The sequence below is a fragment of the Numida meleagris genome, unplaced genomic scaffold (genome assembly GCF_002078875.1).
Source record: "Numida meleagris isolate 19003 breed g44 Domestic line unplaced genomic scaffold, NumMel1.0 unplaced_Scaffold463, whole genome shotgun sequence".
NCBI lineage: Eukaryota > Metazoa > Chordata > Aves > Galliformes > Numididae > Numida > Numida meleagris.
Genome location: NW_018364679.1, coordinates 18,916 through 31,511, shown reverse-complemented (window position 1 = coordinate 31,511; position 12,596 = coordinate 18,916). Strand labels below are relative to the sequence as shown.

The 12,596-nt window shown below is 49.7% G+C and overlaps 1 protein-coding gene, 1 pseudogene and 1 gene segment (V, D, J or C); 2 read left to right on the top strand and 1 right to left on the bottom strand.

Annotated features, from left to right (window-relative positions):
• Positions 1 to 294: 294 nt before the first annotated feature.
• On the top strand, positions 295 to 656 carry LOC110391705 (the record flags this gene model as incomplete). The annotated part of the segment is given in 1 exon segment: positions 295 to 656. A coding segment is annotated over 1 exon segment (362 nt), but the record flags the coding sequence as incomplete, so codon positions are not given.
• Positions 657 to 2,923: 2,267 nt separating this feature from the next.
• Positions 2,924 to 9,454, bottom strand: LOC110391701 (annotated as a pseudogene).
• Positions 9,455 to 11,515: 2,061 nt separating this feature from the next.
• The window catches only part of LOC110391703, a 7,564-nt gene continuing 6,483 nt past the window's right edge, over positions 11,516 to 12,596 (top strand). The window contains exon 1 of the mRNA XM_021383659.1: positions 11,516 to 12,575. Coding sequence (XP_021239334.1) covers positions 12,350 to 12,575 — 226 coding nt within the window. The 5' untranslated portion in view covers positions 11,516 to 12,349. The remainder of the gene's footprint in view (positions 12,576 to 12,596) is intronic.

The following is a 12,596-nucleotide window of genomic DNA, read 5'->3' as shown; positions in this document are numbered from 1 at the left end:
GGTGGCCGGGGCTGCTCTCGCCTCTGGCCCTCCGGCTTCCTTCCGATCTCGTGACCCTCTCCCCTACCCGCTGCATTCAGCCCGGCTGCCTCCAGCAAGTTCAGCTGGCTGTTCCCTCCAGTCCGGCCTTTCTCTTTGCGCTACTCCGTTCCTTTAGAAATCCCTCCCCTCGCTGATGAAGCCTGCACAGCGTTTTCCCCTCACCCCCTTCTCCTGCTAGGTCAGACCTCCTGTGTCATGTTCTGATGGAGTAGAGGGATTTTCTAAGTTTGTTTCTTGTTTTTCTCTCGACAGTGACTGTGAGCAGAGCCCAGGTGCAGCAGGAGCCGTCAGCAGAGACCAGCGAGGGCACCGGCATCAACATCACCTGCTCACACCCCAACATACAGGCCGATTCCATCCACTGGTACCGTCAGTTCCCGGGCCGAGGCCCCGCATTCCTCGTCAGCGCCTTTAAAGACTCCAAGGAGGTGGTGGACCCGGCGGGGTGGCTGTCGGTATCGGCAGACCGCCGCTCCAGCGCCCTGTGGCTCACGCAGCCCAGGCTCGGGGATGCGGCGGTGTATTACTGCGCCGTGAACCCACGGGGAGAAGAGCCGGGGCTGCGGCCGGGCACGAACCTCGGAGGGCGGGGCCGGGCGAGAGTGGGAGCGTAGTCCCGTCCGGGCCCGCAGGGGGCGCTGCGTCCAGGGCCGCCAAACTCCATCCTGACCAGGATGAACTTCCCTGAGTTTTCGAGAGAATTGAGCACGGCACCCGCAGCAGCGATTGATGGAGGCCAGCGTGAGTCAAAGACAGTTATGTCTGAAGTGGGCAAAATGCCATAACTGGCAACACGAGCTGTGTTGGACAGCGCAGTGACCTCCTCACAATTACACCACATCTGCTATGCTCTCCTGCCTCCCCAGTGCTGCACTGATGAGAGCAGGAGTAGCCCTGTTCCTAAGCCAGCAGGGTGGCTGCAAAAGGTCAAATTGAACATTGGCAGTAAGCTCAGACTTCAAGGTCTGTAAACAAGGCCTGCAATACAGATAACAGCTAACCTTTAATAGAATCATAGAATGGCTTGGCTTGGAAGGGACCTCAAGGATCATCAAGCTCCGACCCTCCTGCCAGAGGCAGGACCATCAACCTCCACATCTAGTACGAGACCAGGCTGCCCAGGACCCCATCCAGCCTGGCCTTGAACACCTCCAAGGATGGGGCATTCTCAGCCTCTCTTCGCAGCCTGTTTCAGCACCTCACCACTCTCTTAGTAATGAACTTCCCCCTGATATCCAACCTAGATCTTCTCTCCTTCATCTGAGAACCATTTCTTCTTGTCCTGCCATTATCTACCCTTGTAAAGAGTTGACTCCCCTCCTGTTTGTAGCCTTCCCTTAGGCACAGGAAGGCTGCAATGAGGTCACCCCGCAGCCTTTCTAACAAAGCCCTCCAAGAGTACAGAAAGGTTTTTTATGATAGTACTTTTTTCCCAGCCAATGACCAAAAAATGTCACGGTTAACCCCAGTTAGGCCCAGTTCCATGTCAGGAGGCGAAACGACCCATGGTCCCAGGCCCTGAGAAAGGGGGAAGAGGGACAGAGAAAAGGTAGGGAGATGGGCCTAAAAACAAACCATCAGAAACATGCTAAGCATGAAAACTGATTTACTAAATATTATAGCAGAATGTGAGATAACACAATGTAACATAATATAATTGGAATTGAAGCTAATAAACCAAATAAATGAGAGAGAGTGTCCAAAATCTAAAGGTCTTACTCTAATGCTGAAGACAAGATGGCTAGGGTGCACACACTGCAGAGATGAGCAGAAAGAGAGCAAACCGTGACTCCCAAGAAGTTTTATATTTCCCTCTGAAATGGAACAGTGAAGTCTTCCAGGAGCTGTCGTTCTTCTCTTCTGAAATAGGTAACCAGAACTATTGACAATCCACAGGACTGCAGCATTAACTCTTTAACTCCTAGTGCAGTACATGATGTGGAATACCGATAATAAAAATAGTAAAACCATGACACCAGTGAGGTGGGCTGGAGTGCTGGGTTTCAGTTCTCTTCCTCATCCAGCTGCCCTCTGGAGAAATTGCTTGATCTCCTTCGGCTCCTCTCACTGGGCTTTCCCTGCACATCTGCAAACTGTCAGTTCATCTGGAGCCTTGTCCTGCTCACAGCACTGCACCTTGCCCTGCCAGAAAAGTCACCCCCTTAGTCCCCCCTGAGTCAACTCAGCTCCCCATGGCCTCAGCTCCTGCCTCTCTGACTGTGTGTGTGCATGAGCATGGGTGATGAGTGCACACACCTACCTGAAGTGTGCACAAGCTTTTGTTTCTGTGAGTGCATTGTTTACATGTGCTTTTGTGAATGCACTGATGTAATTACACCTGCATGCAGGAACAGGTGTGCCATAGCCAGGGATATCTTCTTCAGCTGCAAGGAACAGTATCCAAGAGAGGAGCCTCTGCAGTGTGTCACAACCTCCCATTCTTCTCAGAATGGAGAAGGATCTCCATAAACACACATCTTATGCTCACCAAGATCAACACCATTCTCCCTGGGCATCTCTGGAGGCCACATGCAGTGGAAAGTAACATCAAAAGCTCAATGTTTACAGAGGAAAATGAGGTCACAACAAGCAGAGGCTCCTCAGTGCAGGATTTGTCCAATCTCAAGTTTGAGCTCATGCAGGGCATGTGCCTGTGTTTTAGCAGAGAATGGACTGGTTGTGAGGAGACTCATAGTCTGCAGGAACAGAAGCAGAAGAAAAAGGGGGGAGGGAGGAAGAAAATGGAGAGAAAGGGTTATAGAGGAAAAAAAAAAGAGACTTGAGCCATGTTTTCAGAAAACTTGCCCCTTCCTCTCAGCATTTCCTACAGTAGCTGTGTGTGGTCAGGAATTCTGAAAGCAGTGGGTTGAAGATCCCTTTTTTATCCAGCAACGCATTCGTAGTTTCTGAAATAATTTCTCCAGGACCACCGCCTGTGGCTTGACCATGGAGGGCAACTTCTGCTGCAGTAGCGGCTGCCGAAGCCGGACAAGTCAAAGCCCCCCGAGGTGATGGGCACGCCCTCAGAGCTGAGGATGCTGCCAACAGCAGCGGAGGTGGACGATCCCATGGCGGTGTTCTGTGGGAAGGAGCTATGGATGCGTCCGGGCAGGGTCACCACCACGGGAGAGGGCTCAATGACAATGGTGGAGTTCTGGCACTACCTGATACAGGGCTCATTGCAGCTGCTGGCCAGAGGGGTGGGGCCGCAGGGCCGGCAGGGTACACACTGGCTGTAGCAGGACATGTCTTGGGGCTGGTGATACACCTAGGAGAGAGGAATAAAAGGAAGTAGAGCACAAGGATGTATGAAGGACAGCCTGGATAGCCTCTCACACAGGAGCAGAGGCAACTACTAAGGATGGAGGAGAAGGCTGTGATGGCAGGTCACATCACTTCATTGTGCCAGGGCCATACAAAGAACAGTCTGGTCCTGGGAGACTCTGACAATCTGTATAAAACTTAAGCCATGGAAGTTGTCCCAAGTACTCTCTACACAGACCTTATCCCCTCTACTGTCTCCCATCGCAAGGACCTCCACAATCTGATAAGATGACTGTTGAGGCAAAAAATCATTTTTTAAGAGAAGAAGAGAGGGCTTCACACTTAGCTGGTTCCCAGCGAGAAGGACCAAAGGAAGTGGATGGGAGAGTTGGGAATTGGGCTGCCTTTTATACTGGTCCTTCACTGCTGCAGGTCCACAGGCACCACTGAAACAGGCAATGATTTTATGGCAAGCTCACTGTGAATGCAAGCCATCCCTGCTGCGTTTTGGTTTCCTGCAGTGCTACCTCTTCATTTCCAGATTTCTGCCATGCCCATTCTCTAATGAAGGTTTCTTTAAAGTGCTATGATGAAAGGACCATAGATTTATAGAGCAGGATTGCATTGGTGAGGCAGATGACTTCAGCCCAAATCTAGTCTTTCTCTGAAGCCTCCCAGCAGATTCCAAAACCCATCTGCTTCCATAAGGCCATCCCATCTCCTGGCTCAGGTGAAAAGAAGTTTCTATGGGCATCCACTGGCTCCTCTGGGATGAAGCAGTCCTTATTTTCAGAGGCTGCTTGTCAGAGGATGCAGCAACTGGGAGAGAAGGGAATACCTAGAGAGCAGTAGGAGGGATGTAGTGACTCTGCGTCTGGGACCAAGGGCTTCAAAAAAAGCAGCAGTGACCCTGGAAATCTTAGAGGCTTGGAAAGGAGAAGAGGACATTGGTGACCAAACTGATTCTTCTGGTATTCAACAGACCATCTCAACTAACCTACAGTCCTGTTTGTCATTATCTTTTCCATGTCTCTCCTCATCTTGATAGGAATGGCCTTACTTTTGTCACTGTGGGAAGGGAAAGGCACCTGAGGATCTTAGTGCGTATCTTCCTCAACAAGTTTATCTTCTTGGAGATCTGGTATATCATTGTTCCCAAAACTCTGGAGAATTTCTGCGTCATCAGGAGAAACATTTGTGTTTCCACATGAAAGGTACAGTCATCTGAGTATTACTGAATGCCTAATCTTCTCACTGTTACTCTTTGACTGACATCCAAAATATATTGCATTACACCAGGAATATCGTTGTCCATTTCTACAGTGATGCTGGGTCTTCTCTGAGCCTGGCCGTTGGGACAGGAACATGATGGTTCCTGCTTTTGCTGCCCAAGATGCTCTGGTTTTCATGGTAGTTTCCGACATCTGCATCATCTTCAAAGTTCTCTCCGCTCCCTCTCCTTTCACTCACCAGAAGGCATTCTCCACTTGTGCTTCCATCACACCATGCTTCAAATTTTTTTTAGGAGATTTCTTGAAATAGATACAAGAGAATGTGTTGCAATTAACGTAGAAATGAAGAGGCTTATGGTTTAATTTTTCATTAATCCCATATGGAGAAAGTGTATGGAGTCAATGATTCTTGTCTGTTTATCTGTTGTACCTCAGGGTATCCTATGATTCCATGATTCCCTGCATGTCACAGATGATAACACAATCTGTGGATGTTGTCTTTTTTTAATAAAAAAAGGATCCAGGAGTGGCCTGGCTGAAGGTGTGACTGCAAGTCGCTAGGTGGAAAACAACAGGAAATGCAAAGCACAGGGAACCTGTAGATTTTCTCATCTTGGGAACAACTGGGCCTAGTAAGACACTGTGCTGAAGAGTGCTATGGTTGGGACACCCTCACATGTATCACTGAACGTATAGTTCTTTCAGTGTTGCCCTTTGATTGACATACACAATATATTCCATTACACCAGGAATATCATTGTCCATTTCTCCTGTGATGCTGGGTCCGTTCTTACCCAGGCCTTTGGCACAGGAATTTGATGGTTCCTGTCCTCACTGTCCAAGGTGCTCAGCTTTTCATGGTAGCTCCTGACATCTGCGTCATCTTCAGTGTTCTTCCTGCTCCTTTCACTCCTTTCACTCAACAGAAGGCATTCTCCACTTCTGCTTCCATCTCACCAGAGTTTCCATCTTTTGAGATTTCTTGAAATAGATACAAGACAATGTGTTGCAACTGAAAGAGAACTGAAGAGACTTATGGTTTTGTTTTTCATTAGGCTTGTGTAGAGAAAGGAGACGTAGTCAATGATTCTTGTCTGTTTGTCTGTTCTACCTCAGTTTATCTTATGATTCCAAGATTCCCTGCATTTCACAGATGACAAGATGATCTGTGGACATTGTGGTTTTCCAATAAAAAAAGGACCCAGGAGTGGCCTGGCTAACAGTGTGATTTCAAGTTCTGTGGAAAACAACAGAAAAGGCAAGGCACAGGGAACCTGTGGATTTTCTCATCTTGGGAACAACAGCGCCCAGCATGACACTGTGCGGAAGAGTGCTACGCTTGGGACACCCTCACATGCAACACCATTCAAATCCAGCCTGGCCATCATCCCCCAAATGCAACTTCAATAGAGACCTCCCAGCAGCAGCCCTTCCACACTGTTGAGGCTTGGCTGAAGTGCAGGAGATGTGATCGCATGTGCACAGAGCCTGGGGGAAAGCAGGGGAATTCCAGTATCAATCTACATCACCCCACAGGGAGAAACACACACTTGCCATGCTTTGAAAATCCTTCCCTTAAAAAACATGCCCAGACAAAATGGTTTGGCACTTGCCAGATTTAACCTTTCCTTTAGAAACCTTACGTGTATTTGTTCTAATTCTCCAGTGCGATCCACTACTAAGTCTAGTTAGCTTTTACTACTGTTAAAAGATTGCCTAGAAGCCACCCTTCTTCCAGGGAATGTGCTGTACCTGGAAGCATCATCACTCACACATTCTCTTTAGACTCCCTCAGCCCTGCTGCCTTGATTCTCTGCCCCTGATGAGATGGGGCAAGGACTAACCATGGGCTTCCATCCCCACATCATTATAGAGATGGGGTCAGTGAATCACCTCGTGCATCCCTAAGCCTCCAACCTAACCTGGAGACAGAGCTCTTCCTCCACTCTTTCTAAAGAGTGCACCATCTTTCCTTGTAATGCTCAAGCAGCTTATGAAGACTGGCAATTCAGCAAATCTCACAGGAATTGGGAAAGAGATCTCATCTGAGTAGATTCCCTGTGAAACTGCTGTCCAGGTGACATGCAGAGTTGCTCAGACCATTCTGCTTCCCCCTGCTGCCATATCAATGGATTATGGGCAGGTTTGTCCAGGTTACGTGACTAATGGAGCAGGGGAACCCACAGACCCACGCCCCGGGAAAGGGGAAAGGGGAAAGGGTAGAGGGATGGGCCTAAAAACAAAACAGCGGCAATGATCTGAGGAGAAACAAACAATTTTACTACATAAGATATCAGAATGCAAAATAACAAAATATAATACAATATAATTGGAATTGAAGCTAATAAATCAAATAAAATGGGAGAGAGTGTCCAAAAACCAAAAGGCCTTACTCTAATGCTGGGGGCAAGATGGCTAGGGAGAGAGACGCTGCCGAAATGAGTGGAAGGGAAGAGAAGGGACATCTCATGATATGCAAACAGTTTTTATCTTTCCCTCTGAACGGAAGACAGTAACAGAACAACAAGCAGTCCTCTGGGAAAAGTAGTTCTTCTCTTCTGAGAACCAGGTACCCAGAACTATTCACGATCCATGGAACTGGAGCATTAACTCTTTAAATCCCAGTGCACTACATGATGTTATGATGTGGAATACCGATAACCAAAAATCATAAAACCATGACATGCCAACATCTCCAGAGGCCTTGGGCCCTCCCTGACCACTTGCCCAGCTCCTCCTCTCTGGGGTGCAGCTCTGTTTTGTGCATTCATTACTGTCATTTGCTTGGAGAAAGAGGAGCTGGATGTTTCTGAACGAAGTTATTACATCTTGTCTTATTGCTAATTACCTGGGAAAAGAGGCAGACCTTCACCTTGCTACGACCTCTTTTCTGGCAGTTGTAGAGAGAGATTGTCACTCTTGAACCTCCTCCAGACTAAACAATCTCAATTCCCTCAGCTGTTCCTATTAAGACTTCACAGCTTCATTGTCCTTCTGTGGACATGCTCCAGAACCTCAAGATCTTTTTAGCAATGAAGGGGCCAAAACTGAACACAGTACTCAAAGTGCATTCTCACTAGGTTAAGAGCTGGTGCTAGGATCTAGGCCAAGGCCAGATCCAAGTGTGGCCTGGCTAAAGACTCCACCCAGAGACTGCAATGGACCAACAGGGATCCTGGCCAAGCCAGGAGGTCAGTAGAAGACCAGGAACAGGTTCTATCACTTGCCAGGATTCCCATTCACATGACTTGCTCAAAGGTGTGGGGACAAACTCAAATGCCTTTTATGATGGTATTACACCATCAGTGGACAAAGGAACAGGAACTGACATCATCTACCTGGACTCGTGCAAAGCATTTGACACTGTCCTGCATGACATCTTGGTTGCCACATTGGAGAAAAATGGATTCAATGGATGCATCGCTTGCTGGATAAGGAATTGGCTGGGTGGTTGTGCTCAGAGAGTTGTGGTCAATGGCTCAATGTCCAAACGGAGATGGGTGACGAGTGGCATTCCTCAGGGACTGGTGTTGGGACCGCTGTTATTTAACATCTTTGTAGGCAACATGGACAGTGGGATCAAGTGCACCCTCAGCAAGTTTGCAGACAACACCAAGCTGAGTGGTGTAGCTGACACACTAGAGGAAAGGGATGCTATCCAGAGGGACCTGGACAGGCTTGAGAGGTGGGCCCATGCCATTCTCATGAAGTTCAACAAGGCCAAGTGCAAGGTCCTGAATCTGAGTCAGGGCAATCTCAACCACAGATAAATGCTGGGTGGAGAATGGATTGAGAACAGCCCTTAGGAGAATGATTTGGGAGTGTCAGTTGACGAAAGATTCAACATGAGCTGGCAATGTGTGCTTGCAGCCCAAAAGGCCAACCGTTTCTTGGGTCACATCAAGAGAAGTGTGACCAGCAGGGTGAGGGAGGTGATTCTGCCCCTCTACTCTGCTCTCATGAGACCTCACCTGGAGTACTGTGACCAGTTCTGGAGCCCCCATAACAAGGATATGGTGCTGCTGGAGCAGGCCAGAGGAGGTCCACAATGATGAGTTCTGTTTAAATTTCATTTCTGGCTTTATTCTGTGTTCAATCCCTGCTGAAGGGGCAGGAAGAGAGACTCAAGTATTTCCAGGCAATACATATCCATTTAGGCAAAAGATTCAGCTGCGGCACTGGACAAGTCCAGCAAAGGCAAATGATGTCCGCCTGGGTCACTCCTCAGGGGCTCCTTGGGGCCCTTTTGGCAAGAAGTGGCCCAGCTCCTGGATGTGACCTAATCCCAGCTCACTCTGCTCTCAGGAAAGTTCTGTTGTGACCAGCTCATCAGTGCACAGCAGGGGACTGACATCTATAAACGAGACTCTCAGGGATCAGTGCAGGACCAATAGTGTGTAATTCTCCATTAATGCTTTAAATGACTGGATGGAGGGCACTCTCAGCATGTATGTAGAGGAGCCCTAATTGTCGGGCCGCAGGGCTGGCATGGCACGCACTGGTCATGGCAGGACATGTCTCGGGGCTGCAGCTGTACCTGGAAGAGGGGGCAGGGACAAAGCAGAACTTGGGGATGCATGAGGAGCAGTCTGTCAACATGCCATGAGGGAACTAAGGCACATACACGGCTGGGAGCTGCACAGTGAAGGGCTTCTGGTCTCATCCTACCACAGCCCAAAAAGAGCCACTGGGATCTATCCAGCTACTGTCCAGACTCTAGCCCATAACATACATCAGTATAGGCTCAGAATGCCTCTACAACAAATCTTCTCAACACTTCCCTCCCCCATGAAAAGCAGTCCCAAGTTTTGGCATGGAACAAATCTGATAGCTGCTGAGACCTCCATTTGGAGAAGAAGGTGGACAAGAAGGGGCTTCACACACACCTCGTTCCCATGGAGAAGGCAGCAAGAACAGTGGATGAGAGGGCAAGGAGCTGCACTGCCTTTTATAGTGGAGTCAAGCAGACCCTAGGCCAGAAGCATAGCTTAATGCAGTGATTATTTTCTGACCATCTCCTCTTGAATGCAAAACATTCCAGATAATGATACAGACTGTACACTGACTTCCTGTGCATTTTAATTTCATTCCCGACATTATGTTATGTTCATTCCTCGCTGAAGGCATCTTTTGATTGGCAGGAAGAAAGACTCAAGCATTTACAGGGAATACACACGCATTTTGGTAAAAGGTTCAGCTTCAGCACTGGAAGAATCCTGCAGAGGCAAATGAATTCATGTTGAGTCACTCCTTAGGGGCTCCATGGGGCCCTTTTGGCAAGGAGTGGCCCACACCCTGGCTGTGACCTCATCCCACCTCGCACTGCTCTCAGGAAAGTTCTGCTGCCCTGTTTTGCCTCCTCCTGCTCTGCCATAGGGATGAGAGTATGGGGGCAGAAGTTGTGCAGGATCCTTTCCAGATCCCAGAAGAGAGGCACAGCAGTAAAATGTGAAATTAAGTGGTGGATTTAGTAAGACACAATAGGAAGAGGTCTAGAGAGAGCACACACGTCCCACCTCTTTTCCGGTGGTGGGAACCCCAGCTTTGTTCAGCATCAGGCAGGATCAGTGGAATTTACACAAGTCACTCTCTGCAAACCCTTTCCATAGTGAGCTCTATCTTCTCCTTACATGATGGAACTCTATTTCTGCCATTATACCCTCTGGCACACAGAGCACATCTGGGCATGCTACACACAGGCTGATTCCATTACTGCAGTTCCTCGGGGATAAGGGAAGGGCTTCTCAAGCCCTAAATGCAAGGCCCAGCAAAGCACACTTGTCTAGACAAGGATGCAGGGAACAACATGCCGGTTGTGTGCCCTTCACTCCCTACAGTGTTTCAGAGGAAATATCTTCAGATGCCATTGTTAAACATATGAAGGACAACACAGTGATTAGCAGCAGCCGGCCTGGTTATACACAGGGCAAATCATGCCTGAGCAACCTCACTGAATCCTGTACAAGATTGCGGGGACAGTGAAAAAATGGAGGGCAGCGAATGTTATGTGCTTAGATTTTGGTGAGACCTTTCCCACTGCCTGTTGTGTAGTCCCCTCACAATCAAATGGGTGAGTTATGCCATGGGTAGGTGTACAGTAATGTATGTGGGAAACTAAATGATCTGCTGGGCTCTAACTGTTGTGACCAGCTATTCAGAATACAGCTGGGGACATGAATCTATAAAGGGGTCTCTCAGGGATCAGTGCTGCACCAGTAGTGTTTAATTTTCCATTAATGCTCTACATGAGTGGACAAAGTGCACTATACGCACGTGCGTGGAGGACCCCTGATTGGGAAGAGCTGTCAGGACCTCATGAAACAGGATGAGGGAAAAGGGTAGTATATGGGAACTGCTGAGTCATGGCCTGAACCACTGATTGAGCACCTGGAGGAAAGACCCAGTCAGCCCTGGGAGCACAGGTGAAGGCAATTCACTTGTGCGACCAAGAGTGGGTGGAGCCTGGCTCCACCCTTCTTAGGCCTCATTTAAGGGCTGACTACCACTGAGGAAGAATCTCTTTCTGGAGGTCTCTCCCTGGTGGAAGTCTTTCCCTGCAAACCTAGAATCTTCTGATATGAGTGAGCAATCTACTTCCCTTCCCTTGCAGCACCTTGCTTTTGTGCTGGTTCTTCCACCTCTTTTGTGACACCTTTTCCATTATGTTGGTCCTTCTGATCAATACCGGGAGGCAATCAAGAAGCGTACAGAGACAGACACCAAAGGAGCACAGGGAAATGATGGGGAGAAATAAATCTCACCATTCACACCAGCTGATGAGGCATCAAGAAACCTCAGGGCCACTTCCAGGAAGACAAACCGGGCCTTTGTGAGTGATGCCGCTGTGAATCAGGACATGGACGGGGATTGCTGTGGGACAGACATATACAACCTCGTGTTGGGATGTGCAGAGACAGGGATGAACATGTGAGGGGAGACAGCATGATGTGTCAAAGGGGCCCCTCAGATCTGATTGAGCCTTGTGACTTATCCCCACAGACTGTCCTGTCCTGTCCTTTTATGAATCTTTTCTTAACTCTGCACCATCTCACTCTGTCTTGTGCACGTGTCCTGGAAGGAAAAACTATCAGTTACTGAGGGGACCACTCATGCTGAGTGGTTTTGGTGCCAGCTGGTGCAGTCAGAATGGGGTTGAGGATGTCCCTGGCCTGAGCTGTCCTCTGCTCCAACGAGTTTCCCTGTCTCTCTAGAGGATCAGAGGTGGGTCATGGCACCCAACCAAATGTGGCAGGGGCTGGTTTAATCCCTGTAACCAATCAGGTCTACTGCCAAGGGTGAGAAATAGGTGTGGTTTAGCAGGTACAGCTGGAGTCGATTCACTGCTCAAAGGCTGCGTGCTAGCTGATGGAGATGAGGGTGGATTGTCTGAATGCTCCCGAAACGACATTTTACAGTGTGGATGTCTCTGAGATCCGGACTCAGTTTAGGTTCTGTTGGAGTCTGACAGGGACTCTGTAACTGTGTCTCCAGGCTGCCTCTCGGCTTCTTCCACATATTCAAAGCCTCATGCTCTACACTCCCAGCCGTCCATCCCGGCACCGCTGCCGGCCTTTCTCGGGCTCCTCGAGCGGTGACACCAGCTCCATGGGCGGCAGCAGCCGGCCGGGGCCTGGGCTTGGGGAAATCTCGGGGTGCCGTGTCCCCGGGCAGCAGCACACGACCCGTTCCCGCTGCGGGTTTTCGGATCTGTGGCAGCGCCGGGCACAGCAGGGAGACCAGGGCTCAGATGCGCGGCGCCACCCGACCCGTCTCGTCCCGTCTCTGTGCTCTCGCCTGTCCCACTCGCTGGGATGCTGCAGGCAGGCAGCTGCTTTCTCCTGTGCCTGAAGAGCTTTCGCAGCCGTTCCTCAGCTCTCCGCCTACTCCGCCGTAGCCGGGCTACGCTGCAGTACAAGCAGAACCTAAACCCCGCTACCAGGGCACAGTCGCCCTGCACTCGCAGCCCGGACCAACCCCGAGCGATGCCGGCGCAGGACGCAGCCCCGGGGCGGAGCTGGCGGCGGCGGCGGGGAGGAGGTGGCGCGGGCGGAGCAGAGC